This window comes from Diachasmimorpha longicaudata, chromosome 15 (assembly GCF_034640455.1).
Source record: "Diachasmimorpha longicaudata isolate KC_UGA_2023 chromosome 15, iyDiaLong2, whole genome shotgun sequence".
NCBI classification, from domain to species: domain Eukaryota; kingdom Metazoa; phylum Arthropoda; class Insecta; order Hymenoptera; family Braconidae; genus Diachasmimorpha; species Diachasmimorpha longicaudata.
Window position 1 is genome coordinate 4,561,934 of NC_087239.1, and position 26,218 is coordinate 4,588,151.

Below are 26,218 nucleotides of genomic sequence, written 5' to 3' on the forward strand. Positions count from 1 at the left end.
CATTTTTTAGGGATGAATGGGGCGCGTTTCCTCGTGGGATTCGCTGAGTATCGTGTGAATCTTTTGAGATAAAGGATCCTTTCGAGGAGCATGAAACGTCACGCGAGCTTGTTAGTTAAAAAAAATACAGTTTATTTCAATTCTCCTTCACGTATTATTCGCATGATGAAAGAATCCCGGGGAGGGATGCCTCCTCCTCGTGAGGAATATAAATAAGGGTTTTTCTTAAAGACTCGTAATGTGAAGGGATAATTGCGTTATGGAGGTCCTTAACGTGTGATTTATAGAGAGCTGAGCAGTGAAAAAGCTCGCGTATCTTAAATTATAGAAAATCTCCTGCGAAGTAAAAATAATAGTTTTTTGTTGCATTCGGCTCAATGTTTTCCACATTTTTTTTTTATTTATTAACCAGTTGAGATCGGAAAAATGCAAAAATTCCATAATGAACGCCATCTTCCATCTCGCGGCATTATAAATTGTCAAAGAAAATCTACTTGAGGTGCGTGTTGCCGGTACCGCCCAGTCATAGGGCGTGAGGATAACCGCCGCACGTTTTCTATCGTGCGATGAATAATCCCGGCTTACATCATCCACAAGGAATATCCGTCCGATACAGCTGTTATCCTCCCATATTCTCGCCCAGTCCCTGTAAAATCAGTTACAGAACTTCCCCCCGACAACGAAAAATGTGTGCGAATTAAAAAATTCATGAAAAGTGAAAAAACGAGTGAAAACTAATATTATATTTACAGATGATGTTAACACATTGTAACAGACATGTCATAGATGACACGCGAGGGGGTCGTTGCATGCAGTCCTCGAGTTTCACCCGGCGAAAAACTCGGCAATATATTTTTTTATTAATTATACATGAATGCGAGGAGTCGATTATTATTTTATTACTTCTCGGTATTTTTCCGCCGGTGAAATTCGAGGAGTTTATTTTAATTGAGGGAAATGACTGCGGTTATTTTTACTGGGGATTATTCGGGGACTTGGAGGACTGTCACTTGAATCCCGTCTCAACCACTGATCCGTGAAACTCGTCTGGAATTTTATTCGATTGCGTGCGAATGATTACGTAGATATGAAAGTGAGGGCATCTTCGGTGGATTCACACACATACCGACGGCTGTGTGTGCACAAGCGAGTGTTTCAAAGGCATTGGCATGTGTGAGACACTCATCAGCTACTGTTCGAGGTTACGAGTGTGTGTGTTCTTCTCGATGAAAGCTCAGATAGTCGGTGGATATTAATTGCTCATGAATTGGTATTTAGTTTTCGGAAATTGATCGATTTGGGGGGGAGAGAGTAACATCGGGAAAAATAATTGCTTATTGGGTTTTAAATAATTTTTTTCGAAAGTCTGGGTCTCAGATCGATGGGTTCGGGGTCACAATTTGATTATTTTTTCACGGAAAAAATTGTCTAATCAATTTTGGGGATTTTATCGCTCGTCGAGTCTTCCAAAATCCTCTTTTCTTCACGCCAGCGACAAACAGTTTAATTAACAGTGTAAAAAAATGTTTGGAAGTTGTTCAGTTTATTGTTGCATCAACTAACTTGTCGGCTAATAACCCAGAATTCACCGTGCTTGTGAGGAATAAAACAAATATTAAAAAATGAGCAAGTAGCTCGTTGTATTATCCCGGTATACACAGAATATGGGACAAAAAACTGAAGAATGTTTTATCGGTCGTTAAACTAATTAGATTAGTGGGCATTGCAGCGCGCGGGACTGAGCTATAAATTAACGTTTGGGGTCCGTTTATGGCCGTGGACTTTGAGAGTTTAAGGTGCGAGGCGATGCATGCTGTATCATGGGAATGCATTGCTGCGAGGCGCGAACGTTTATACTCCTCAACAAATGCTTCGATCATTCTTTTAAGGCCCTTTTTTTTCAACACACGTACGCATGCACGAGGGGAAAAAATGCGGAGGAAAATTACCAAATTGGCGGAGTAATCGGAGATGCGGAATCCATTTTTAGGTCTTTTTCACTCTATAACGGGGCAATAAGTGCGAGATGAGTTGTAAATTCTTCTCTCGCGGCTCGGGAAATAGCGCACGAGGTTTTTGTCGTTACATCCGGCTGTTTTGACAAAACAAGCGCCATCCGGACCCACCTGCTGATGCCCTGATCACTCCGGAGACTGTTGGAAAATTACGGAAATTTTTAGTGAAATATTTTCATATTTTTATTGTCATTCGCGTGCGCAAAATTTTGAGGATTTTGACGATTGAAAAATTGGGGTCGAGGCTCGGAGAACTTGAAGAACTACAATTTTTATGTTCAGATGGACCCGAAAATTATAAAGTTTTTAAATTTTATTGAAAATAGAAAAAATTGTCTGCAGAACGAGCATTTCTCCGTCATCACCGAGAGCCGAGAATGACCGGACAATTTCACAGGTGTGAAGAACTAAACTCAAAGCGGTGTGAAAGTGAAAAACTAAGGCGTGGAAAAAGGGCGATAGGGCCCCCCCAGGTCTTTGACGGACGATCACTAATTGTCGGCAAGCGGAAAACAAGCGCGATGAGTTGCCGGTTCCACGTGCATACAAATACCACTGCACACGTATGCCCCACTCCCCGAACAGTTCCAACTAAAATTAAAAAACAAATTTATCCAACAAATATCAATTAATAATTTTTTTTTTGTGTTTCTAATTTTTTTTTAAATTTCTCTCCGGGAAGAGCACTTCAATAATGCGTATGCGGACTCATTATCAATCAGTCGAATAATCGTTAAGACTGAAATAAAAAAATATTGCCATCTCATTGTCTTGTCCGCAGCTCCATAGACACCATCTGTATCGGCCCCTTTCATTCCACATACCGTCATTTTTTTTTTCATCGCCTTCATTCATTGACCCCCATTATTCTCCCAAACACGCGGGAAATTGCGTCGGTATCCATAACCAAGTGTTGTATAGATTTCCATTCGTCGCGTCCCGAGTAATTGAATATAAACGATTGATTAATTCAATGATGCTCCGAGGGGAAACCAATCTATTTTTTTCCCGCCGCTGATGACCGAAAAAATGAGAAACGCCAGCTGAGGGAAGCGCTAACGTGATTTCCTCCGATCGTCCACAAATGTAAATTTAAAAAATCCAACTACTACCGCAAAGAGAGGCGAATATAATCCCCCGATAATCCCTCGACTTTATCCCCTCCCGGGAGTTTTTTAAAATTCATTTAAGTATTTTCAGTCGATCGCCAAAGTTAAACCAAAGCGGTTGAAATAATTAATGTAGATTATATATGGTCGTGCTACTGGTTATGCAGATGGGCATTCATAAATATATGTATAAAACTACCGAGTTGGGAGGATATATGGGGATATACAAATCTTTATGTACAAAGAGTCCGCCAGCTCGCGATCGTCGCGACACGAAATTCGCTGTATTTTCATCTGCGCGAAGCAATCAAAATATTTTCTCAAACGATGCAAAAGGTAAATAAATAAATTTGCTTAAGATACTACAGTAAATACTCGAGTAAATTGATATTTCGATTTAAAGAAAAAACCGAAGCGAACTATTTTCCAATGCGTCAATAAAATGCTCCATTTTATTAAGATAAATCATTTTTCAAAGTGAACTGAAATGATCTCGACATCGTATATAACGTCGCATTTATGTGGCTCGTCCTCCCTCCGGCAGTGATCCACAGACTATACCATAGAATGTCCATCCTCCGGACTCCCTAAGAGCGCCATCAGCCTTCGCAGGGCCTTCCACTGGAACAGCCTCTAAACGACGGAGCCACTAAACGACGGAGCCGGTTGCGTATAATTTATGAATTATTATTTCATAGTGTATAATGTCCGGCCTCGGTCGCTGCTTCATCCATCTACCTAACAAACCACATAGAAACATATATACCATAATAAATACATTGTATATATTTTTTTCCCCGCATAAAATCCAAAACAAACCCAAAAAATCCGGAAAGTGAAATAACTGCGCAAAACATCACTCAACGCACAGTCTCCCGAAAAAATCGATAATCAATAATTTTTAGTGCTTCGAGAGGGGAAATCTGGGGCGTATCGCACGGCGTAATTGTTCCGGTAGCCATCTCACAAACTCCCCCATTACTAACATTAACTTTTCCTTCGTTACCGTCGATAAACTGCTGTAAACTCGTCTTGTCTTCGGGATTTGTAACAAAGTGTAATAACAAAGAGGCCGAATGCACTCATTTCCGGGTAACACGGGTTGTAATTTGCCAACTTATGATGTACGCTGTTTTATTATGTTGATCCACTTCTCTCCTCAGATACAAACGAATCACTGACTCTGCACACCCCACCCCACCAAACGAGGAAGACCTGCATGTGTAATTATTTGAAGTGAGTTATTGAAAAATTAAAGGCGAATAAAGAATTAATTATCTTTATGAGTGTCTGTTTGCGGAACTGGTGGGGCTAAAGAGAGAGGTGTATTACGAGTCAACCCACCTTTTGCTCCCTCTCCTCCTAACCGAGCGATGAGAAAGGTTACAGTTTATACTGTGGGATATAACAGAATCGTGCAAAGGTGGGTAGCCACCAAATGGTGCGTCAGTGCAGACCGCGCGGCAACAACGAGCCAACAGACAGAGACAGTGGTGGAGAAACACTGGGGGGAGGTGGCAGGGGGGGAGGGGGTGAGGTGTAAGGTGAGGCGGATAAACTTCTCCGTTGCTCGGAGAGTCCACGGACTATCCTATAATTACGAGTAACTCAGCCACATTTGCGTTGATCCGACACCTTAAAGATAGCATTTAGCGGCCCCTTTCATCTCCGCGGCAAACAAACCAATTTATACCGCTGGGCCGCTTTGTGCCCGGGCGAATGGGGGCGGGGCACCGCCCCGGACTATACCAAACGCGCTGGGCACCATCTTTTCTTTACCACCTTGTATTTCCAGGCATCACATACTGTGACCCTATTCTCGAATCGCTGGATGATCAATCCCTAGATCATCCGTAACCGAATTATACCATATAGTGGAGAGGTCTCGAGCCGGTCTCACGTGTCGTTGGTATCATGGGGGGAGGGGGAGGGGGGGAGGAGGGTGTTTGAAGAAGAAAAGACTAATGAAATTTTTGTTGTTGAGTGAGAATTAATTTTTTTATTTTGCGATTTTTCGAAGGGGAAATTTAACTGTAATTAGGGGAGAGATCAATCAAGTTGGGAGTTTTGTTGAATTTGTTTCTGTTAATTTATTTTTGTTTGTGATTTTTTGGGAAATTTTGGAAGCTTTCTTGGTCGTAAGGGACTCGCGTTATATTTTCATGTTTTTTTTAAATCCAAAGTTGGAGGAATAAAGAAGTGAGAAACAGGTACGAAACACTTACACTTTCATCAGAGTCGACCACCCTGCATTTAACGAAAGTGGCATGTATGCTGTTTCGGAGGCCGCGAGGCAGTGTGAGTGGCTTTTTCATCCGTTAATCTGGTTGAATGAGAGCCGAAAACGCACAGGTGGAAATAGGAGGGAAGACACTCACTGCCGCTCTCATTTCAAGGATCATGAATATCTATTAACATGCGAAATCTACTGAGGTCGATTTTTGTTCGTTTACGGGGTGAGGAATGTCATTCGATTTATTTCAAGCTCATTAATATATTCCCGCCAGGATGTGCTACTGACTTCACATTAGTCCTGACCCGCACCGAGAACTACAAATTATTTTAATTCGATAAATCATCTGTTTCTATCGCACGATATTAACGACAGTTTAGATATAATTTCCAATTTAATTAATTGGTATCGGCTGGGGTTGAACCGAAAGACCGAAAGACCTTTTATTACTGGCTCGAGGGTCATTGGGGTGTCATTGAAATCCGCTAACCAGCCGCATCTGGAAAATCCCCCCCCCCCCCCTCATTAAAAAAATAACGAGTGCTCGTGATTTTTCCCGCATTCGGTTGAGGTTAATCCACTTTTTGGCCGCCCCCTTTCAGCGACTTTGTGCTCGACAATTTCGCGGCAAACCCGGAGGCGTGAACGAAGGCAAAAATAAAAAATACAGGAAAAAAAATAGTCCGCGAGTGAGAGACCGAGGGCGAGAGCGAGAGAGATAAAGGGAAAAGAACAAGGAACAAAGTGAGGAAGAAGAGTCTCGATGTTTTAACGGTCTACCCGTCAGTGTTTTCACGCGCTCAAATTCATTCTTTATTCTTCGCCGACGCTACCATCTTCCACGGGATGTAGACTCCGCGTGGTTACGATCCTACCCCGGGTAAGAATCCTTAAAATATCCACTTGAAGATATATAACGCGTGAGGAGAGCTGAGTTTGACGAGTGCACAGAGCACATCGGTGATCCTGTTCACCTCTTTCTTCGGTATGTAGGTTGCTCGTTAAGGTGCTCTCGGGGGGGGGGGAACGGGGGTTGGGGTTTATAGATATGCTGCAACCCCCCCCCCCCCTCTCTCCCCACCCCTGGGAAAAATCGGCGGTTCACACCGCACGGTGCGCACTGCTGGCAGTAACTTTGAGATGTGCTTGACCGGTTTTTACTCGATAATTATGGTATTACTGGTACAGTCGGGCTGCATCATTGAATCCGTCGGAATCACTTGTTTTTACAGTTTATGATACACTTTTTTTTCGTTGATGAATTATTCAGTTGAGTAATTGATTATTGAATGCATTGCAGACTTGAGAATATTCAGATGGAATTAATTTACCCGAATTATTGGTGTTTATGGATAATCGTTACTGATTTTTCTAATTATTGATTTTCTGGGGAGGAAAATTTATATTTTATGATAAGAAAGTTTTTCTAGAGATTCTTTTTTATATTTTTTGGTGAGACGTAAACTTCAATTAATATTGCATAATCTGAATAGATAATATTTTGAGTGATTGTTATTCATTCGGAGAAAAATGAAAATAATGATTTAGCTTTTTTGTACACTACCACATACATGGATTTCAATATAATTCATCAGTTGATTGTGTTGATTATTGACTGCATTTCAGATCTGAGAATTTTCAGGTGAAATTAATTTATCCAATTTATTTTTTTTATGGAGAATGATAATTGATTTTTTTAATTATTGGTTTTTCGTGCAGGAAAATTTATATTTTACGAAAAGAAATTTTTTCCGTATATTATCTTTTATAAATTTCACATGAGCATAAAGTGCAGTTAATATTTCGTCATCTGGACAGATAATATCTTAGATTATTATGATTCCGCGAAAAATGAAGATAATTGTTTACCTTGTTTGTACACTACTCCTCGTGCATGGAGAAATAAATCTCCCACGAATGTTGAGATTCACGCCTGAAACATAATTTCACCGATTGGCCACAGCTTATCACGGGGGAAAATAAGTTTAAAAAATCACTCAGTGTAAAACTCATCCATCATGCAGTGTACTTGAGTGTTTTCTGTACATACTTGGGCCTAACCCCTCATTCCGCTCTTACGTAAAAGTGAGTGGAGCTGATGGGCTGTCGTGTACCGACGACTCGTGCATATATAGCAAACCCGAGATAGGCTAATTCACGGTATTAGCATTTTTCTCGGTTCACTGTTGTATATCAGGTGGAGGGTACAATGTTGCTGACGTTTTACAATTATTGGCATACCAAATAGCGAATTGCACGAATTATCCTGTTGTTGAGCTAATGAGCTTTAACGGGCTCTTGTTAATTGACGTTGTAAAGCGGAATTTTCAAATGGAAATGGGATATTTAGATAATTTTACCGTAACAGCGATAGATTTTCTTTTTAAATCGAGGGATTTTCATAGAAAATTTCTCTTTGTTTATTGTTTATTATAAAATACACCCTTCGAATTGACGTCAACGTGGGATATTTTGATTTTTTTTATTCAATCGCGGTGGAAAAATCGCGATACCGTGACTTTAAATTTCCGCACGAAGAGAAAAATTCTTCAAAAATTTCCAGTTAAGATAATCTTCAGTAGAAATTAGGGAACAGTTGCGCAGGTTTTCAACGAACTTCCAGGAAAGAATACGTAACTATTCCGTAATTTTAACCGACCATTTTTCTCAGTGTATTCTTTCCATCTGGTACTCTCGTCCCTCAAACCCGAAAAAGCCGAAATCATAATCGACCTGTAGGAACCGTGACCGGGCCCAGTTAATTTGGACCTTTTTCGCACACAGGGCTAAACTTTTGACCATTGACAATGAAGAATCACACCCAAGGTGGCCCCGAGCCCGCTCTCAAAGGAATCTGAAGAAGAGCCGATGAAAGAATAAGCGACTCGGTCACGGATTATCCCGAAAAAAAATCGAATAGATTTCATTTCATCGGATGAGTCCAGTACAATATACATCGATGGCTTCAATATTTGCTCAACACTCCTGCCAACACTTGTCGACAAAAAGGGACACTCATTGGCACAGAGGGAGTATTAAAAAATGAGGTAAAAAGACAACTGATGGGAGAGGAGAACCGTTATCCGTATAATGCCGGTTTTTCCGAGAGAGAAGTAGTAAAAAAAAAATAACTAATCTCCTTCCTCTTCTCGTAATAACATGGGGCGCGCGTTAACCCCATTCTGCCCCCCACGATAAATCATATTTTTCCATGGATACATTTATTTTTATCGGTTGGAAACAGAAGCGTGTTCAATACAGTTAAACATGCGCTTTCACTCATATTATCGACCGGAAAAAAATGAAACAAATTCTCAAATATCCATATGCTGACGGATAAACATTCTGGCATCAAGAAAATTTTATTTAAACAATAAACTTACGTTGCAAACTGATGGTGTAAATTATCCACAATAATTAACCGTATGAGAAAATCCCCAACAACATTGCGATTTTTATTCAACACATGAATCACACATCAACAAATAAAATTAAATGATATACAAATATACAATATATTCGTCACGTTACATTGGCTCGTTTAAAAGGGAATTATTTGTAATGGGAAATTGGCTTAAAAAATCTATCCCCTATAATAATAAAATCAAGTCATATTATTAAATTAAACATTATTTTTCATCGCCATTGACGACTACACGTCGAGTGCGGAGGGACAGGGGGAGGAAGGGGGAGAGGGGGGTCAGTAATCGGTTACGCTTTCCCACAACTGCGAAACTAGGGTCCTAATCAAATCGCCGACTGTTATTATAATAATAATGAAACAGGAGTAAAAGTTTATTTTACCATTCCGCATAGGTTACAATATATTCTTCTCTTGATCTCGCCCTTTCTCTTTTCTCCCCCTATTTTTTTTTTCTAATTCGTCGGCCACTTTGATCCCGGCGCGCTACAACACGCATTCTTCCTCATCAATTAACATTTATGAGCCACTGGATTTATTTGGACTTTTATATCATATTTATGTATACAGAACTCCCGTGCGTGATGCACCTCGATCCACCCTCATCTGCATCCCACTGACGAATAATGTACACTCGTTTGGGGGCCCTTGGGTCGCTTCACAGACGTCAGGTCTTTCATTTTTTATTCGCGTTGATTGTGGCCAATGGACTGATGAAATGGATTTCATTCGATTAATTGTTCATCTGATTTTGTGGATAATTAGGGTAATTGAATGGATTAATGGAGGATTTGAAATTATTTCTGGTTTATGGAACGTTCGATACTTTTCTTGAATGTTTGTTTATTGAACAAGTGCGGAATCGGTTCCTAATTTTTACTGAATATTATTTTAACTGGGAGATTATGGAACTCCGTAATTTTTAAACAATTTCCCTCACCGTACAGATAATTAATTGACTATCAATCGATTACTCTGCGCGGGGATAAATAGCCAGTAAAAATGACGCACCTTCCCCGCATAAATAAAATTATTGAACAAAAATTACATATTTTTTAGTAATTTTTACTGAAAATTTCTCTCCGCGTGAAATAATTTTAAAAAATTTTATCTGCACTAAGAACTGTCATCTGTATTCATCAGTCGGGCTATCGGCAGTCTTCCCAATAATTTCCCCATCGATTTCAGCTTCCACACATATAAATATCCCCCACCCCTCTCCCAGACACGTAATCGGAGGCCTATGGACCCCGAAGAGACTCTGATGTTTTAGGTTGTTTGACTTAGCGGCCAGTGTGCGCTCTGTAATTATCTCGCCTGGTCTTGTAACTGCCTGCCCCAGCTGCATTACTATCTGAGACGAAGAGCCGCCGAACGATAATCCAGCAACGAAAAAAAAAAAAACGGGGGAAAATAAATATGAAATTAAGAAGAGAGACGGAATAAAGAAACGGGAGAAGGAAAAAAAATGTGAATCTCGTGATGGTTTGGTTAAAAATACCACAATCGTGGGGGAGAAAGAGAGAGAAACAACACCGGAGGCTACTTTTGGATGTTGTAGTTCGTCCGAATTCTTTTGAGTCATCAGGGACGAGTTATTGGTAGACATACAAAGGAGAGTTATTTTAACAATAGACGATTGTTTTGATCGTTGAATTTTTAGTGCCAGAACCGATTTATAAAGATCTCCCGCACTTTCCTGAATATTATTTAAATAAACTTATAAAATCACATCTATTCACTCATTTTACCTTCGTCAATACTTTGGGTCAGGGGTGCAAGGGTTTAGCATGCGATGGCCCGAGTAATTGGATAATTCTAATGGTCGAACAAACAGATAAAAATAAAAACAGATAAATGATAATTCTTTTGAACGTGAGATCTCGCACGCACATTCCATTACCCCGACGCTCGTTGCACATATGTACACACACACCAGTTATATATTGTACTTTGATAGAGGAAACTAGGATCATCTAGTTGAGATTGCGACCAATTCAGAGCACACGAAGTTCACCGCCAACCCTTTATCGATTGTACAGAAATATTATTCAAATGAAGTGTGGGTCTGCCAACAGGTGCAACGGGCTACAAAGTGTCTTGACTACCTGTGCATACATATGCTTCATACATAATGCTACATGACATAAATATATTAGGCGTGGGAAGGCTCCAGGTCAACTCGCCACGGCACTTCGTGTGGAAGGGTATGAGGTTAACTAAGACGAGAAATAAAAAATGACGTTGGAAAAATATTAATTGAAGGGAACTCTTTAATTTATATTCTCTATTCAATTAAACACATTCAGATATACAGGAATATAATAAAAATAGTCGTCCATACATATATATATGTACACATGTGTATATATATAGATCGAAGTATAATTTTTAATTCGTGAAAAAAAAATGTATCGAATATTATTTCATTCGCATGTAATCTCGCGTCATATAATCCACACATACACGTACTGCAAACCACAAATAATTTTCCAGATTGCTTTAGCAATACCGTAGTGTTATCTCGCGAGTCATCTCAATTTTCCACCGATCAAAAATCGATTCCTGACGGCTCAACCATATAGAATTTACCCCCTTCAGGTCAATTTGTCACCACACTGAAATCACATCCTCACTGTATTCTCTCACCTTCCAGGAGAATACCTCTTTGTTCAACAAAAAGGAGTGACGGCATCCGATCCACACGTACGTCGGCAGATATACGATCATCGAGCCTCTCTCCATCTCCGTCGTGCTCAAGGGGGGGGGGCGAGGAAGAGGGAATTCAGGGGGAAAGAATATGGAGGAGAGGTTCAGAGGTGGCGGCGGCTGCTGAGGCTAATCACAGGCGGACGAGAGAGCTCCCCGCCAATTAATACCACCGCCGGGCAACACCTCGACTGAATAATGCCCCTCGCACCCCTCAACAGCTTCGATTCCTCTTCGTCTTCTTCGAGCTGCAGACTATCGCAAAATCGAGAGGTGCGAGGCTTCGATGTATCGGTAAAAATTGAGAAAAAAAGGCGAGTGACAGTTGAGGGGCAGATGTGCAGGAAAATTAGTTATTATTTACATAAACTTACAGGGGAGGGGAAAATTCATTAAAAATTATTTTTCTGTTCGATAATCTGGCAGTCAAAACAATATTCGTATTTTTCTTGTGACCCTGAATGAGCTCAATTAATTATTTAATGCTCATAATTATTGCAGGAGTTCACTCAAAGTTATAAATAACATGATCATGGTCTAGAACAATGATAAAGGATTGACAAAGGAAGTTTTTCTTGAAAAATATATATTTGTTGATTGTAATGGAGTTCTGGGTGCAATTAAACTCCATAGACACAATAATCATTGTAATTTTCAAGCTTCGCAATTCAACAAATTGAAAATAAGTTGAAAATCAATATTTTAATGTATGGAAATAACTCCGGTAATTCATCAATCGTGAGAAAAATTTCCAGTGAGGAAAATGTAAATTGAATGGTGTTGGGGATACATTAAAAATGATTACCAACACTCGACTCATCATGTTTCGTTCGTTTTCTCTCATTCTGCGAGCTATTTGGGGTCTCGAGGCACTACATGTCTAATTGACTGTTGGGATACTGTACACAGGTGTGTACATTTATATACGGTAAATTACTGAGCCCCGTCCAGCACAGAGAGTTCATTGCACAGGAGGATATATTAGCAGCTTCACATATCAAACCCGAGGAGAAATCTGTATTTATTTACATTCTAAAATGTGTGGGGACATTAATGAGATGAGACCGGCGGATTTCGCTCCGAGCTCAGCAGAAAAAATTAATTTCTCACTTCAGATACTCGAAGAGCATCTTATCTAGTTCAAATATTATCTCATAATTTTTTTTCTGTTTTTCCTCTGTGGAGGTGATTGAATACATCGCTCGCGAGGTTTTTCATAAAAATTAGAAACCCACAATGACATGTTGAAGAATACGAAGGCAAAACGAGTTCGATGCGAGACTAAACGACCAACCACATCGGTGCACTCTCCCTGGAACCCGTCGGTAGCTTGTAAAGAAGGGGATATTATCCTTCATTGTATACTCTCGTTTCGATTCACCATTCAAAGAACTTCCTGTTGTGCAAACATCAGTTGCACCTCGATGTATTTATTGTCAATTTATTTTTTCGATAGAATGTTTCACGAGTGGTTTTAGGCCGGTGGTCATTCGGCATTGGACAAGATGACTTTCGAGATGTGCAACTGAATTTATGATACATTCGAATGTGATATCACTGTCGGAATTTTTTTTAAAATGAAAATTGTGGAGATTTAAAATGAGAAGAAAAGTCTGGAAAAAATTGTGTGGCGCAGTAAAATCGAGGTGGAAGATCCTCAATTACTGGACTGTGCTTTACTCACATGTAAAAATTCATATCAATTCAGTTGATTTTGTAATTAATGACATGTGGTTTCAGATAATTTACTTAATAGCACCATAAAATTTGAAAGACTATTATTTTTTATGTGAGATTTAATGAAAAATTGATTGAAAATTTTTGAAAATTTCTTTCTAGGTCAGTTTATTTTATTGGGTCTTGGGATTGGTTAACGATGAGCGCCGAATAGACCCGATTATAATAGTAAGGCAACACCATAATTTTTATCGAAATGACTATAAATTTCCTCCGTGAACCATAAATTTTTTTTTTTGTTGATAATGTCAATGAAATCATGGAAAAATCCAAGAAAATTGCCTCGATCCTATTTGTAAACGAACAATGTTAAACGTGGAGAAGGAAGGGCGCTCGCAACACCGAAAAATGACGGGAAAGGTCGGGTAAGCATCAGCCCGACACCGGCATTCGACCCCCAAAGCAATGGTACACATGTACGCCCGCATATACTCCTCTTCCACTCGCAATTTATCCCGCCGCAATTGCCATTATCCCTACATGCATTGAAACTCCTCACCCCCGAATTTATCACAGTATGAGGCCCCTCGTCACCCCTCCCATAAAAGCCCGAGGAATAAAAATAAAGAAAACAGGATGAAAGTGCGGTTGCTCCACGAATGATAAAGTATGATTTTTATTGAGTCTCCAAACCCTCGGGGTGTCTCACTGAATGCCAATTACACCACTGTTATTTTTTTTTCTCGGAATACACGAGATGGAATGGAAAATTCAAACTACGAGGGAAGAATTCTAATGCCAATATGTCTTACGTAAGTCTTAGTTTCACAATTTTTTTTTTCCAATTAAACGAATCGTTAGGGTTAACTATTCAATGAGAGACTTATAACGTCAAAATTATCCCGAAAAAATTATTAAAATTATTAGAATTATAAAAAATATTAAAATTATAAAAAATATAAGAAATAATAAAATTATTAGAATTATTAAAATTATAAAAATTATTAAATCTATTAAAATTGTCAAAATTAATAAAAATTATTAAAATTATTAAAAAAATTTCCGGAAAAATCACATGTCTGAGCCAATTAAATCTCCACTGTCCCCCTGAAACTCACTCCCCCCCTCCCACTTTCACCTCTCAGCCCCCAAAATTTTCTGACCCCCAACACTGCAAAAAATTCAAAATTTACCCCTCCAAATTTCAGGAGTAATTGCCTCATGTACCCGTGGAGAATCGACTTCAAATCAGTCTTGGTAAATCGATAGGATCGGGGATCGGGGTTTTGCGCACTCCTCCCCGGCGATTGCGTCTAAGAATCAGATTCCTCCGGCGATATAATGCCATCAGAGAGCTCCGATGGAAGGAGGTACCCGAACAAGCTCTCGCGATCGGTGTAGGTGCGCGAGTGGAGTGTGTACGAGCGCTAAAAAAAAATTAAAAAAAAAAAACGATAATGATATAAAACAATGTGAGACAGAGTGAAACAGTGAATGCGTGTATGTATTGTTACCCAGGTAGGAAATGCCAATGTCCACGAAACGGGCCAGGTCTGGCACGAGACTGGCTTGCCAGATCTGGGCCACCAAGCTTGGCCCGAGGCATGGCCAGACCGGCAAAGAGCATGGCTTGCCAGGCTTGGGTCACTAAGCTTGGCCCGTGGTATGGCCAGACTGGCAAAGAGCACGGTTTGCCGGGCTTGGGCAACCACGCTTGACCCGAGGTATGGCCAGACTGGTAAAGAGCATGGCTTGCCAGGCTTGGGTCACCAAGCTTGCCCCGAGACATGGCCAGGCAGACAAGGGGCATGGTTTGCCAGGCTTGGGTCCCATATGGAACAGCATTCCAAAAATTGAATTCTCATGGGGAATGTTCCTTCACTAAATTTTTCGTCCTTTGATTCTCCTTCTTCCGAAGGTACCATTATTTCTTCTGAACATACTATTTCAGGGGAAAATATGCGTGGATATCACCGTATACCACACATTCTATGACAACAGCCCGTAAGATGGCGTGTTGAGTAGTCTGATTGTGGCAGTAGACATGAGTGTCGTGTGCGGCAATTTATTATTTTAATATTACTCTTTTACTATTGTAATATGTCTCAGAGTTCATATTCACGGGTTAAAAAATACAGACATTTTCATCAACTGAAGAAAAAAGAATCTGTAAACGTAGAAGGCGCTAAAGAAAAAACTCCGGATTACAGTGAACGCAATAATGCCGATGAGGAAGAGGTTAGTTTGCCAACAGCCAATGAAATAACTATCCGTAGTGGATCTATTGTGGATCAAATTAGTGGAGATGTCGATGTTCGACATCTCGATGATAATGCTAGTGCTTGTGGTGATAGTTGGTCGGGTGGTGATGGTGATTGTGGCTCGTATAAGCATCTTAATGATTGCATCAGTGAATCCAATAGCAGCGTTGGAGACAGGGATGAACCAATTCTTGGGGGCTCAGGTTGTGATGGTGATTCAGATGACATTGACAATGATTTCAACAAAGTATTCACTGACAGCATTGGAGACAAGAATACACAAACTCTGGACAAATTGGAACCGCGGGGAATGGAGCAAAAAATTAATCAATGGGCAGTGAAATTCAGAAGAGCTACAACAGCAGAAGCAATCGATGAATTGTTAGCCATTTTAAGAAGTGAAGGTTACACATCAATACCCAAGACTACACGGCAGCTTTTGCAAACTCCCCATTGCAGACACCTAACAACCATGAGAGGAGTTCATGAGATTCCAGGTGAATTCATTTATTTGGGAATCGCCTCGGGACTCAGAAAAATAATTTCAACTCAAATTTATCGAGAAAACGACATTTCTCTTCTGGTTCATATTGACGGTATGCAGGTATACCGGAATGCTAAGAAGGAAATTTGGCCAATTTCAATAAAAATACAGCATCCAAATTACACTACCAAACCCTTTGCTGCCGCGATTTATTGTGGGGATGGGAAACCATTATCAGCCACAGAATTCATGACTGATTTTGTTGAAGAGGCCAATGAACTCCAAGAAAATGGTTTGCGCATTGATGACAAGGTTTTTGAGGTGAAAATTGTAGCAATAGTGGCTGATTCGCCAGCTCGAGCATTCATTTGCTGCCACAAAGCTCCTGGAGCCTTCTATGCCTGTGGAAGGTGTTTCACCAAGGGCATTACAGTAGGTTGTGGAAGACGAGGAAAACGCATATATCCAGTGACCAATGCAAATTTACGCACTAAAGTATCCTACGAGACGCGAGTTCAACCAGAACATCATTATGAAGGTTCTGTGTCCCCGCTGCTCTCTTTGGATAGATTCGATCTGACAAAACAAGTGCCATTAGATTTAATGCATTTATTCTATTCTGGTAATATGAAATGGCTGCTGGATAAATGGCTAACGAGAAGTTCAGCCCAGAGGATCAAATTAGCTGATGTTCGTCGGCTTGATGGTATTATGAGGTCATTAAAAGCCGATATCCCTATTGAATTTCAAAGGAAAGAATTTGATGTGAATAATATCTCAAGATGGAAAGCATCACAATTCAAGTTTTTCCTTAATTATTGTGGTATCGTCGTGTTACAAGATTTCTTACCGAAACCTTTACGTTGTCATTTCTCATTATTTGTCTTTGCTAGCAGAATTTTAAACAGTAAGGAATTCGTTAAGGATTTGAGTGAATATGCTGGATCTCTGCTAAAAATTTGTTTCGAGACGTTACCTGATGTTTATAATGATGAAGGGGCTCAAGTTCTCAGTTGGCATAGTATCATCCACGTTGCTAATGATGCCCAATACTTTAAAATTCCTCTGAATGAGCTCTCAGCGTTTTGGGGAGAGAGTTACATTGGTTTATTTAAAAAACTCGTTCATTCTTCGATAAAACCACTCACACAAATTATCAACAGACTAACTGAGATGGAGTCTGGAGGAACCATGGTAATTAATCAGAAACACATACTGAGTGATTGGGTTATCGCGAGAAAGCCTACAACGATGATAATTGATGGGGAAATTCATTTAACATCAAATATGATCAACATCAATGGTCTAACCTTGACGACAAGTCATCCAAATAACGTGGTACTCCTAGATATTGAGAAAGTTTTCGTAATTTCACAAATTCTCGTTAAATCAGGAAAATCCAAAATTTGTGATGATCTTACTGGTATATATATTTTCGGACACCAGGAAAGTAGTAGGGAAGAGGCGTTTAGTTATCCAGACTTTTCCAGTCGAGTAGGAATATTCTACATTAAGTCCTGGGCAGCTGAAATGACATGTAAGAAGGCACACAAAATTAAACACAAATGTGCTTTATTAAATGTAACTGGACGACAATACGCCATATCCCTCCTCCACTAGAAAATAACGTAAAAATTGTTCGCATTGTGAAATGCAGTTTTTTTTTGGTAAGAGGGTATATGAATGAGGGTATATGTTTTAGTTGAACTCGTGATTAAAATTGTGGAAGAAACAAACAATTTTATGTTTTAAATCAACAATCGACATGAAAATCCGATCATCGAGGTCGTTAGAAAATTTCAATAGTGGAGTCGTTACATGCAAGTGGGACATAAATCGGTTAGATCTGGCGTCCGTGTACATAACCTTTCATAATTGCTCGTATCATCCGTTTATCGGGCTTTTTGTCTCAAATTCGGATTTCACCAACTAAGTTGACGGTAAATTACAAGAAGTGAGAATTTAATGTGAATTAAATGTGTGTTAAGTGTTTGACAGATATTTGTGATATAATCGTTTTGAAGGAATAGTGGCGCTAAAAAAGAAGCATCAGTGGGGTGATGACAAAAAACCGTTCAAAACACATGGAAATAGAAACGCAATTTTTTCTGTTAAATAATAAGCTATATGCATCATTCTGCAAAGTTATCAGTTTATATGAAACTACTCGAAAACACCAGGTTCAATTGTACGAATCGTGATTTTTTTTCATAACCTAAAATGTCGGAAACCTCACATCCATCTCGCGATCCAAAAAATCTCAGCGAACCATTCGCAGTCATCGAATTTCTCGAGAAAAACGAAAAAGGGCTACCATGCATTGATTTGGTGCCGAAAAAATGGTTTAATAGTGCAGAAGAAGACACCTGTAAATTCCCACCGACAACTGAATATCATCTACTTGACGACTACTTGGAAAAATTGCACTCGCCCAAGGACTCTTGGCAAAGTTATCCATTTTGCTTCATCACCGGAGCAGGTACAAAAATTGAAATGACTCCACTTATAACTTGATGAATTGCTCGATGGGTTCATTTCAATATTAAAGGATCATATGTTGGTTGTGTTCAGCTGATTTGGATCAGGGTCGCAGAAGATTAAAAAAGGCCCAAGTAACTCTCAACTGTGAGACAACCGATGGTGAAAATGATCGAAAGGGGGGGAGGTCCGAAACTTCCTCGAAAGCAAAAATTTCAGCAAAACCCTTAACTGCATCAAAGTCTCAACTAAACAACATCTTTAGTACTAAAATCCCGATTCCACCTAGAAATCAAACTCCAAAGTCTGGTAAGTCCTGTTAATATGAAGTAAAAGTCAATTATCAACAATTATAACCACTCTTAACCCCAATTATTCATCCCCAATTTATTCAACTCTCGTATTTAACATCAAAAGACCCATCGTTCCCTAAATTGGGAATTAGATTGACCGAATTTTTGAAATCTTTTACAAAATAAATATTAATTATGTATCTGTGCAGTCATTACATGTGTATTTGTCTCGAAACATCGTTTTAAGAGAGAATCGCATTGAATGATTTTATAAGAAAATTTTTATTATGTTGTGGTCGAAAAATATTAGGTTATTTTTTTTTATTGCAATTCTTTACTCATCAAAAAATTGAGTCGCTAACAGAAATCACTACGTGCGAACAAGATAAAGTGGAAAATTTATGATTTACACTTGATATGATTGTTTATACATAAAAGCATTGGAATGTTGAGGGGACGAGAAACGTTCCATTTTTCCCCACCATCTCTTATGTAGGAAAGCATTATAATTCTGTTGTGAAGAGGTAAATCAAAGTGAACATCTACGGAAAATGGTAAAATTTTGATAGAAACCTTTTTTGTAGGAGCGATAGGTTCTACAAAAAAAATATTTTTTCAAATGCATGCATTCTTTCCCCACTTTGAAATAGCTATAAAAAACAAAGGCTGGAGACAACTTACGTTGTGTTACTACTTCACTACAAACTTGTAAAATTTCGTAGGTATACAAGCAAAACCAAAGACAAGATTTCAAAGCATTTACCAGAGTGGATCTGACTCTGAAGACGAAAATCATGATTGTCTTATAGCTAATCCTGAGGAGATTCGAGCCTCAAAGGCTCAAAATAATTCTGGCTTTTTGCAAATGTCGAGTAAATCGCGATCTGTACCAACAGGTAATAAATCAATTTTGAGGTAATATGGGACTGTAGCACGTAATTCTAAGTTCGTGTTAATTAAATGATCCGGTCAGGGATAAATCATCATTTTCAATAATTTCCAGGTGCATGTTTATCATTTAAACAGCGGTCAAGGAAGAATATTACTTTGCTTAAAGACGTCGAAACTGATGAATCTGAGAGCAATGATTCCTCCGATGGAATTCTGCAGTCACCTACAAAATCGATGGACTCAGCGAGAAATACAAGAAAAGAACTTCATTTGACACCTCCTTCACCACTAGTCCATAACGCTTCAGGTAAAATCGGCTCGGATATTCCATGACCAATCATCGGCCAAGTTCCTCCCGCATGAAAAAATTTATATTTATAAATATTTGAAAATGGTCCAATTTATATTTTGAACATTCTTTACAAAATTCGGAACTTATATAGAATTAGATTATATTATATATTTTTGGTGGGGGCTTGGGTAGTTTTTTTTTCATCTGATGCTGCTACCCATCAATTTATATCGTTTGGTCCTCCTTTAATTTCATAAGGTAACCGAAAAAGGCGTGCATCGTCTACTACACGCGCTGAAGACGGATTGAATTCGATTGTGAGCCCAGGAACTCCAAAAACTTCACGATCAATGATGGTACCCCCTGCTAAGATGCCAAAAATGCTGGGACCACAAAACCAGTTGTCATCTAGTCATTATGCTGATAATGAACGTCGAATCCTGAACTCCCTTCGAGATTACTTTGATCAGCAATTAGATGAAAAGCTCGAAAATTTAAGACGCAGGATGGCTTACGATTTAAAGCAGTCTATGAATGAGCTCAAGACCACAATCATTGGCACTAATCTAGCCCCAGCTTCTGGTCCTAGCTTGCTTGAAATACAGAAGCAGATGTCTACGCCACTACCATTTGAAATGGATGATAAGTTCCAGGAATACGAAGCGATATTGACAACGGACCCAAATCTCGTAGAAACACTGGTAATATATCTGAAATTGATCGTTTTTCTTCTTTTTTATGTAAAATCAATAAATTGGGCGGTGACACATGCACTGGGTTCGTTTTCTGGTGATGAAAAAATCTTTCATCACCGGGACTCAAGTCTACGTCACTGGAACGCTTTGGTTATAGAACCAACCCGCTGGCGATGAGCCCAAAGATGTCTTCTCATGTTCATAAATTCAAAAAAATTTCCCTTCTTTTATTTTTAGCGATTATTCATGAGAGTTTTGATAAGCAATAAAAAAGAGATGAAAATATGTGTTTCCACTATCCTATCTGCGGTTCTGAGGAAGACAGTGTCACTGCACTATTCTGGTTACGGAAATAAGGAAGCTGGCGGAAAGAAAAAGAAAAATTTTTATAACACTACAGTATGCAAAGTACTGATTGATGTGATAATTGAGGTAATAGGATCCAGCACTGATGAGAAGAAGATAATGTCAGAAGTAAGTACTTGGTTGTCACGTTCTGGCGATCGAGAGGGTGGGCGTAAGGAACGACAACGCGGGTCAAGTCATCATAACGAGAATAATTCAGTTTGTTCCTTTGATACCAATCGATAATACTTCATTTTTCCGGGATAAATGGAATTGTAAAATCACTGTGTTAATATGACTCCATTAGTTCATTTTCGTAATTGTATTAGTTGTGATATTCTTGATAAAAGGTACGATTAATAGGAAAAGTTTATATTATCAATATATTTTTATCGCGAGGCGTTTCATTGGGCAGAATATATATTAATATATGAATATTGTTTAGTATTCGGCTGTCATTGAAGTATTAATTATATTTATTATATTTCTCCTGGCGAGGTCGGAAATCCAGAAGATGGAAATAACAATTGGAAAATGTGATGTATCTTAGCATAATAAAGTATTTTCTATGTCATTTCCTCATAAGTTAGATCACGGGAATAAATATCCGTTGTTGGTTCAGGGATTAAATATTATGTCCAAAAGTTTAAAGGGAAAAATAATAAGTGGATTTTTAATTTTTAAGAAAAATTCTAATGAAAGTAATTTCAGCCATTGAGAGCTGTTTTCAGTATTTGGTGATTCAAGTCAAATAATATTTATAAGGTTGAAGTTTCACAATCGGACTGCGTCCATATTCCCCAAAGATTTCAAATTTAAGGGTTGAAATTAATTAGTTATATGTAATCCTATCCAAGACTTTTTTATATTTCTAAGTTTGTTTGAAAGAGTGAATATAATAAGCAATATTATATAGAACTAGCACACAATCAATGCAACTAAATATCATTCTGTGTTCCGGAGTTGCAGATGGAGAAGACATTATTGTAAAAAAAGGACGTCTTTCCGAGATGAAAAAATAATTCTTATCAGGATAATTCGTATCAGCAATTGTCTATGGATATAAGAATTAATTCTTATCATCCATAGCGGAATAAATTATCCATAATATTGCTATTATAATGACTGTTTTCATGCTTGAATTGAAGCACGATAATTTATCAATTCTAAACTACTAATTTAAAAAATAACATTGGTGCGTTATTTTGTTGGATATTTTGTTAATACAATCTTCGAATTCTGAAGACTGACTGCTAATATTATTAGATTGTAAGAGAGAGTTTATTAAGACTTAATATGGTATGTCGTATTAAATTTCGGATTCAAATGATCTACGTAGATTATTTATTTTAAAAGCGGATGAAAATAATCCACAAAAGATTTTTCTACAATTTATACCTGCAATCATTTTTTTGAGTTTTCATATTCTGTTCGCGGAAAAATCTCATAGTTGTGATTATCTTTCATGAAAATTGGAGATACAAACACTGCATATCTTTAACTGTTCAACCAAAATCGGATGAAAACATGTACTATGTCGATAGGAGGAAAAAAGTTTTTGATTGGCTGAGTTTTTTTGTCAATAGATTTAATAAATTTAAATATAAGTTTTGTCACATAATAAAACTGTTTTCTGTATAATGTTGAAGGTAATAAATACATGTCTGCTTATCAGATATACCGTTCATATATTTATTGGTGATTCTGAACCCAATACAGGCAACGGTTGGAGCCTGGCCACAGCTCTGGTCGTAAATCTGGGCCAATTTCGGGCCGAATGGTCAGCCCAGAATGCGGCCAAAGTTCGGCAATAGGTCTGGGCCAATTTCGGGCCGAATGGTAAGCCCAGAGTGCGGCCAAAGTACGGCGACCGAAGTCTGGCCAAAGTTCGGTCCCAGGCCTGGCCCCGTGTTATCATCCCAGGGTCTAGCCAAGTTCGGCGCGAGTTTGGCTGGAGCCCGGGTGCCGAGCTACGGCAGCTCGGCGGCCGTGCTTGTACCAAGGTTGGCCCATTCGTTTTTTCCTACCTGGGTACTCGTTTCCTCTATCGGTTTGAAGGTGTTTTTTGGGGCGTGGCGAGGCTGGCATGATTACCACCGAGGATCGGTCAGCCGCGGTGAGAGTTCAAAGCATCAAAGAGGGTGCCCGCGTGTGCGGCTCCACCAGCCGAGAAATTGCTCAGAATTCATCCTCCAATCGGGTATTTTCTGGGGGGTTGGGGGGGGGGGTGGAAGGGGGTAGTTGATATATAACAAGTGATCTACCTTGTTAGAAGCCCCAACGATCGTATTCCAATATAAGTTTTCTCGTTGCTAACGCATCAGTAAATGATTTTACCGAGATGAATAAAAATTACGGATCATTCAGCGATTCTGATGCGTACGTGGTGGGGTAGATTTGACCCCCGTTGCCGTAAAAGCCCATTGGACGAGACTCATGTACCGGATGGTGAGAGTTCGTTTACGGGACAGGTGAAACGTTCATAAATCGATTTCAATAAATTGCGAGGGGATAATGCATCGGCAAGTCGATAACTTTCTGTTTTCAAGACGTTGTGGATCAATGGAGATCGATTTAACGAGGGATTTAGGGTAATTTGGGGGTTCTCCGTGGGGTAGTATGGGTGACGAGATTGTTGAATTTTTTAAAATAATTTTTTCACGTTAATTTTGAAAATTTCTCGTCTCGCAATCTCTGAATTGAGAGCAGATCAGTGGAGTGTTAGAAAGTAAACTCCCCAACACTCAAAGGTTAAGATATTTTAGAGTCCGTATGCACTCTGTGTTTAAAGAGTTTCAGTGGTATACGACAACTTGCAATTAAGGGTTTAGATAACATCGTCCGGTGTTAAGCCGAGTGCATAGGTGTTCTAATCACCCGGGCTTATCTTACAATTAGTGTATGGAGTTTAGTGCACCGGGTTTGACGGAGGGAACCTCGTCGCCGATGACAAGAACGCCCGCAAATGTTTATTCCAATTTTAATCTATAATGCGGTTAACTAATTCGCAAGTGCCAATCACCGTCACAAATTTCGAAAAGTCGCGGAAATCAGCGTTAGGCACATGTACAGCTTCATCCGAGTCACGTGGTCTCCAAATAAGTTGAGAGAAAAATTAAAAAATTACGGGTTTGTTCCGTAATCTGTCAGTCAACACAGTATTCGGTAAAAATTACGGAAGAGTAACAAATTTTTGACTGAACGTTCCATAATTTTTCTGATACGTTTTAGACTTTTCCTGGAACTTCACCGAAGAAGTGGGCGACTGTTTGGTAATTTTTACTATTTTTTTGACTGGCAGAGTACGGAGATGGCACGGTATTTTTGTAGAATTTTGCTCTCCGCACAGGTGAATAAAAAATTTGTTATTGGCCCTAGTCAATAAACCTTGAATGTTCATGAGCAGTACGCGACGCGCCCTCTGTCGTTCGGCATAACAAGCCTCATTATTTATGTCGATCATTATTTTGACGGCGCTGATCGGCCACCGTCTATCATTCACCCTTTTTCCCGGGCTCAGTCTCCTTTATTATCCCTCCCCACACTACCATCCACTTATCATATACACACGAGCGCGCTTGTATTATAACCAAAACTCGGAGCAGCGGTTAAATGCTGTGCCGCCAACTTCGATATCATAAATCTGCCTTAAAGAATGGCCCTCTCGTGGAGTGTCGGGTGAAGCGAAGCGTCGTTATTAATTGGAGCCGAGCGAACGAGAGAGAGAGAAACCCGCGGCCCGATTCGTCCGAGAGGAGTCAATTTTAATTACCCTTTCCACCGGGCTATTTTTTTTTTTTCTTGTCTTCTTTCTCCTCCGGGTGAACGAAATTCAGTGGAACAAAAGCCACCTTATTTTAAGCCCAGCCCCATCATTCAATCAATCCTGTGCGTCTTCAATTAAGGATGTCACGGCCAGTCAGGGAATTCGTAGTTAAGGACAATGAGCAGTTCAGGGAGATGGAAATTTTTGATACCGTCAAATGATGACGCGGGAAATCTTCCTGTTCTTAAATATAATTATATTTTCTAATTTATTATCTGCAGGGGGGGGGGATAATTGTTTAAAAATTACATGCCTTATCCGTAATCTACCTGTCAAGTCAAGTCAATATTGGGGAAAAATTACGAAATAGCTCTTCGTAAAAATGCGAAACTGCTCCGTCATTTTTACTGAATACTGTTTTGCCCGAAAAATTACGTAATTGTTTAACAGACACGTAATTTTTAAACACAAAAATTCCTATCAATACCATAAACTGGTCACAAATTTTCTAATTAATAAAATGTCTTCGTAAAATTGACTAAACCACACGATAAAATTCGAAGATCTGTCATTTTTTATTTGAGGGATGAAAAATTGATAGAAATTTTTCCCTAACTCCTTGTGATTGGTTAACGATGAGCGCCGAATGCAGCCGATTACTGCCGACGTTGGACTTCGTCATGGGAAATTTTACCCGACGAATCCGACAAAGAAACTTCACCCTGCGATGTATTAATTGTTCTCCGACCTTCTGTTTAATTAATTATTATCGAAATCACACTATAAAAATCATCAGATTCTCTCTCCGTGTGGCTTCACCCCTCCGCAAACAGCTCCTGATCCCCAAAGTGGTAAATTCCTAATCGCTTTTAGATTCAAATATTTTCATCGCTCGTGTGTCGAATGTTCTTCGTCACGGATCACGCGAAAATCGAAGGGGAGTGAGCTTACATTTTGACAACCTCGTGTACATTACTGTAAATACATAAGCCAAGGGGTAGGTTTAACCTCCACTCTATTATATCCATATTACAAGCGTTATTTTTTTTTCTCCAACAGAGTGGGACTACAATCGCTCGGGAAACATGTGACACTGTGTATGGAGAATCATTTTCCCCCTCTCTCCCCCCTTCTCCTCAGCACCCTTGTTTTCATCTGAGAATAAAATATGACAGCACGATGCAACTGCGGCAAGGGGAATAACAGTCATTCTTCCTGACTTCTGGGCGCTGTATAAATGGATGACCGGAACAAATTGAGACTGAATCGACCCGTGTTATTTAAAATAAATTACCTCTACTGTACGATCGATTGCAAATGTCACGTAACGTGAAGAATGAGCGTGAGTAAAACGAATTTTCCATTGTTCGGACGGCATGTCTTCTATTGGGAAGCGAGGAGGAATATTATGGTAGTAAAATATCGTTTCAATGTTACAATATTTGCTTGAGGTACCTCCACACCAGATTCTAATATTTTTAGAAGAAGAAGTCTCTATCAAAAAAATTCACTTGAAAAAAAAAATCCTCATAAAAAAATAACAGTAAAT

General features: G+C 39.2%; 2 protein-coding genes across 2 annotated transcripts; both read left to right on the forward strand.

Moving 5' to 3' along the window:
* Positions 1–9,561: 9,561 nt before the first annotated feature.
* LOC135169588 (uncharacterized) lies at positions 9,562–25,787 on the forward strand. The gene is made up of 3 exons (XM_064134715.1): positions 9,562–10,985; positions 11,435–13,976; positions 25,729–25,787. Exons 1-2 carry the CDS (start codon positions 10,913–10,915, stop codon positions 11,680–11,682), a joined length of 321 nt encoding a protein of 106 aa, XP_063990785.1. The 5' UTR covers positions 9,562–10,912; the 3' UTR covers positions 11,683–13,976; positions 25,729–25,787.
* On the forward strand, positions 18,130–22,929 carry LOC135169413 (uncharacterized). Its single transcript, XM_064134380.1, has 6 exons — positions 18,130–18,388; positions 18,481–18,696; positions 19,403–19,576; positions 19,684–19,878; positions 20,122–20,564; positions 20,796–22,929. The coding sequence occupies exons 1-6, from the start codon at positions 18,130–18,132 to the stop codon at positions 21,147–21,149; spliced, it is 1,641 nt and encodes a 546-aa protein (XP_063990450.1). The 3' UTR covers positions 21,150–22,929.
* Positions 25,788–26,218: the final 431 nt, after the last annotated feature.

Excerpts from the sequence above, each read along its gene's own strand:
- LOC135169588 (XM_064134715.1), top strand. The coding sequence starts at position 10,913 with ATGCTACATGACATAAATATATTAGGCGTGGGAAGGCTCCAGGTCAAC. Across the intron at positions 10,986-11,434 it reads ACGGCACTTCGTGTGGAAGG|GAGAATACCTCTTTGTTCAA; the intron begins GTATGAGGTTAA and ends CTCACCTTCCAG.
- LOC135169413 (XM_064134380.1), top strand. The coding sequence starts at position 18,130 with ATGTCGGAAACCTCACATCCATCTCGCGATCCAAAAAATCTCAGCGAA. Across the intron at positions 18,389-18,480 it reads TTGCTTCATCACCGGAGCAG|CTGATTTGGATCAGGGTCGC; the intron begins GTACAAAAATTG and ends GGTTGTGTTCAG. Across the intron at positions 18,697-19,402 it reads AAATCAAACTCCAAAGTCTG|GTATACAAGCAAAACCAAAG; the intron begins GTAAGTCCTGTT and ends AAAATTTCGTAG.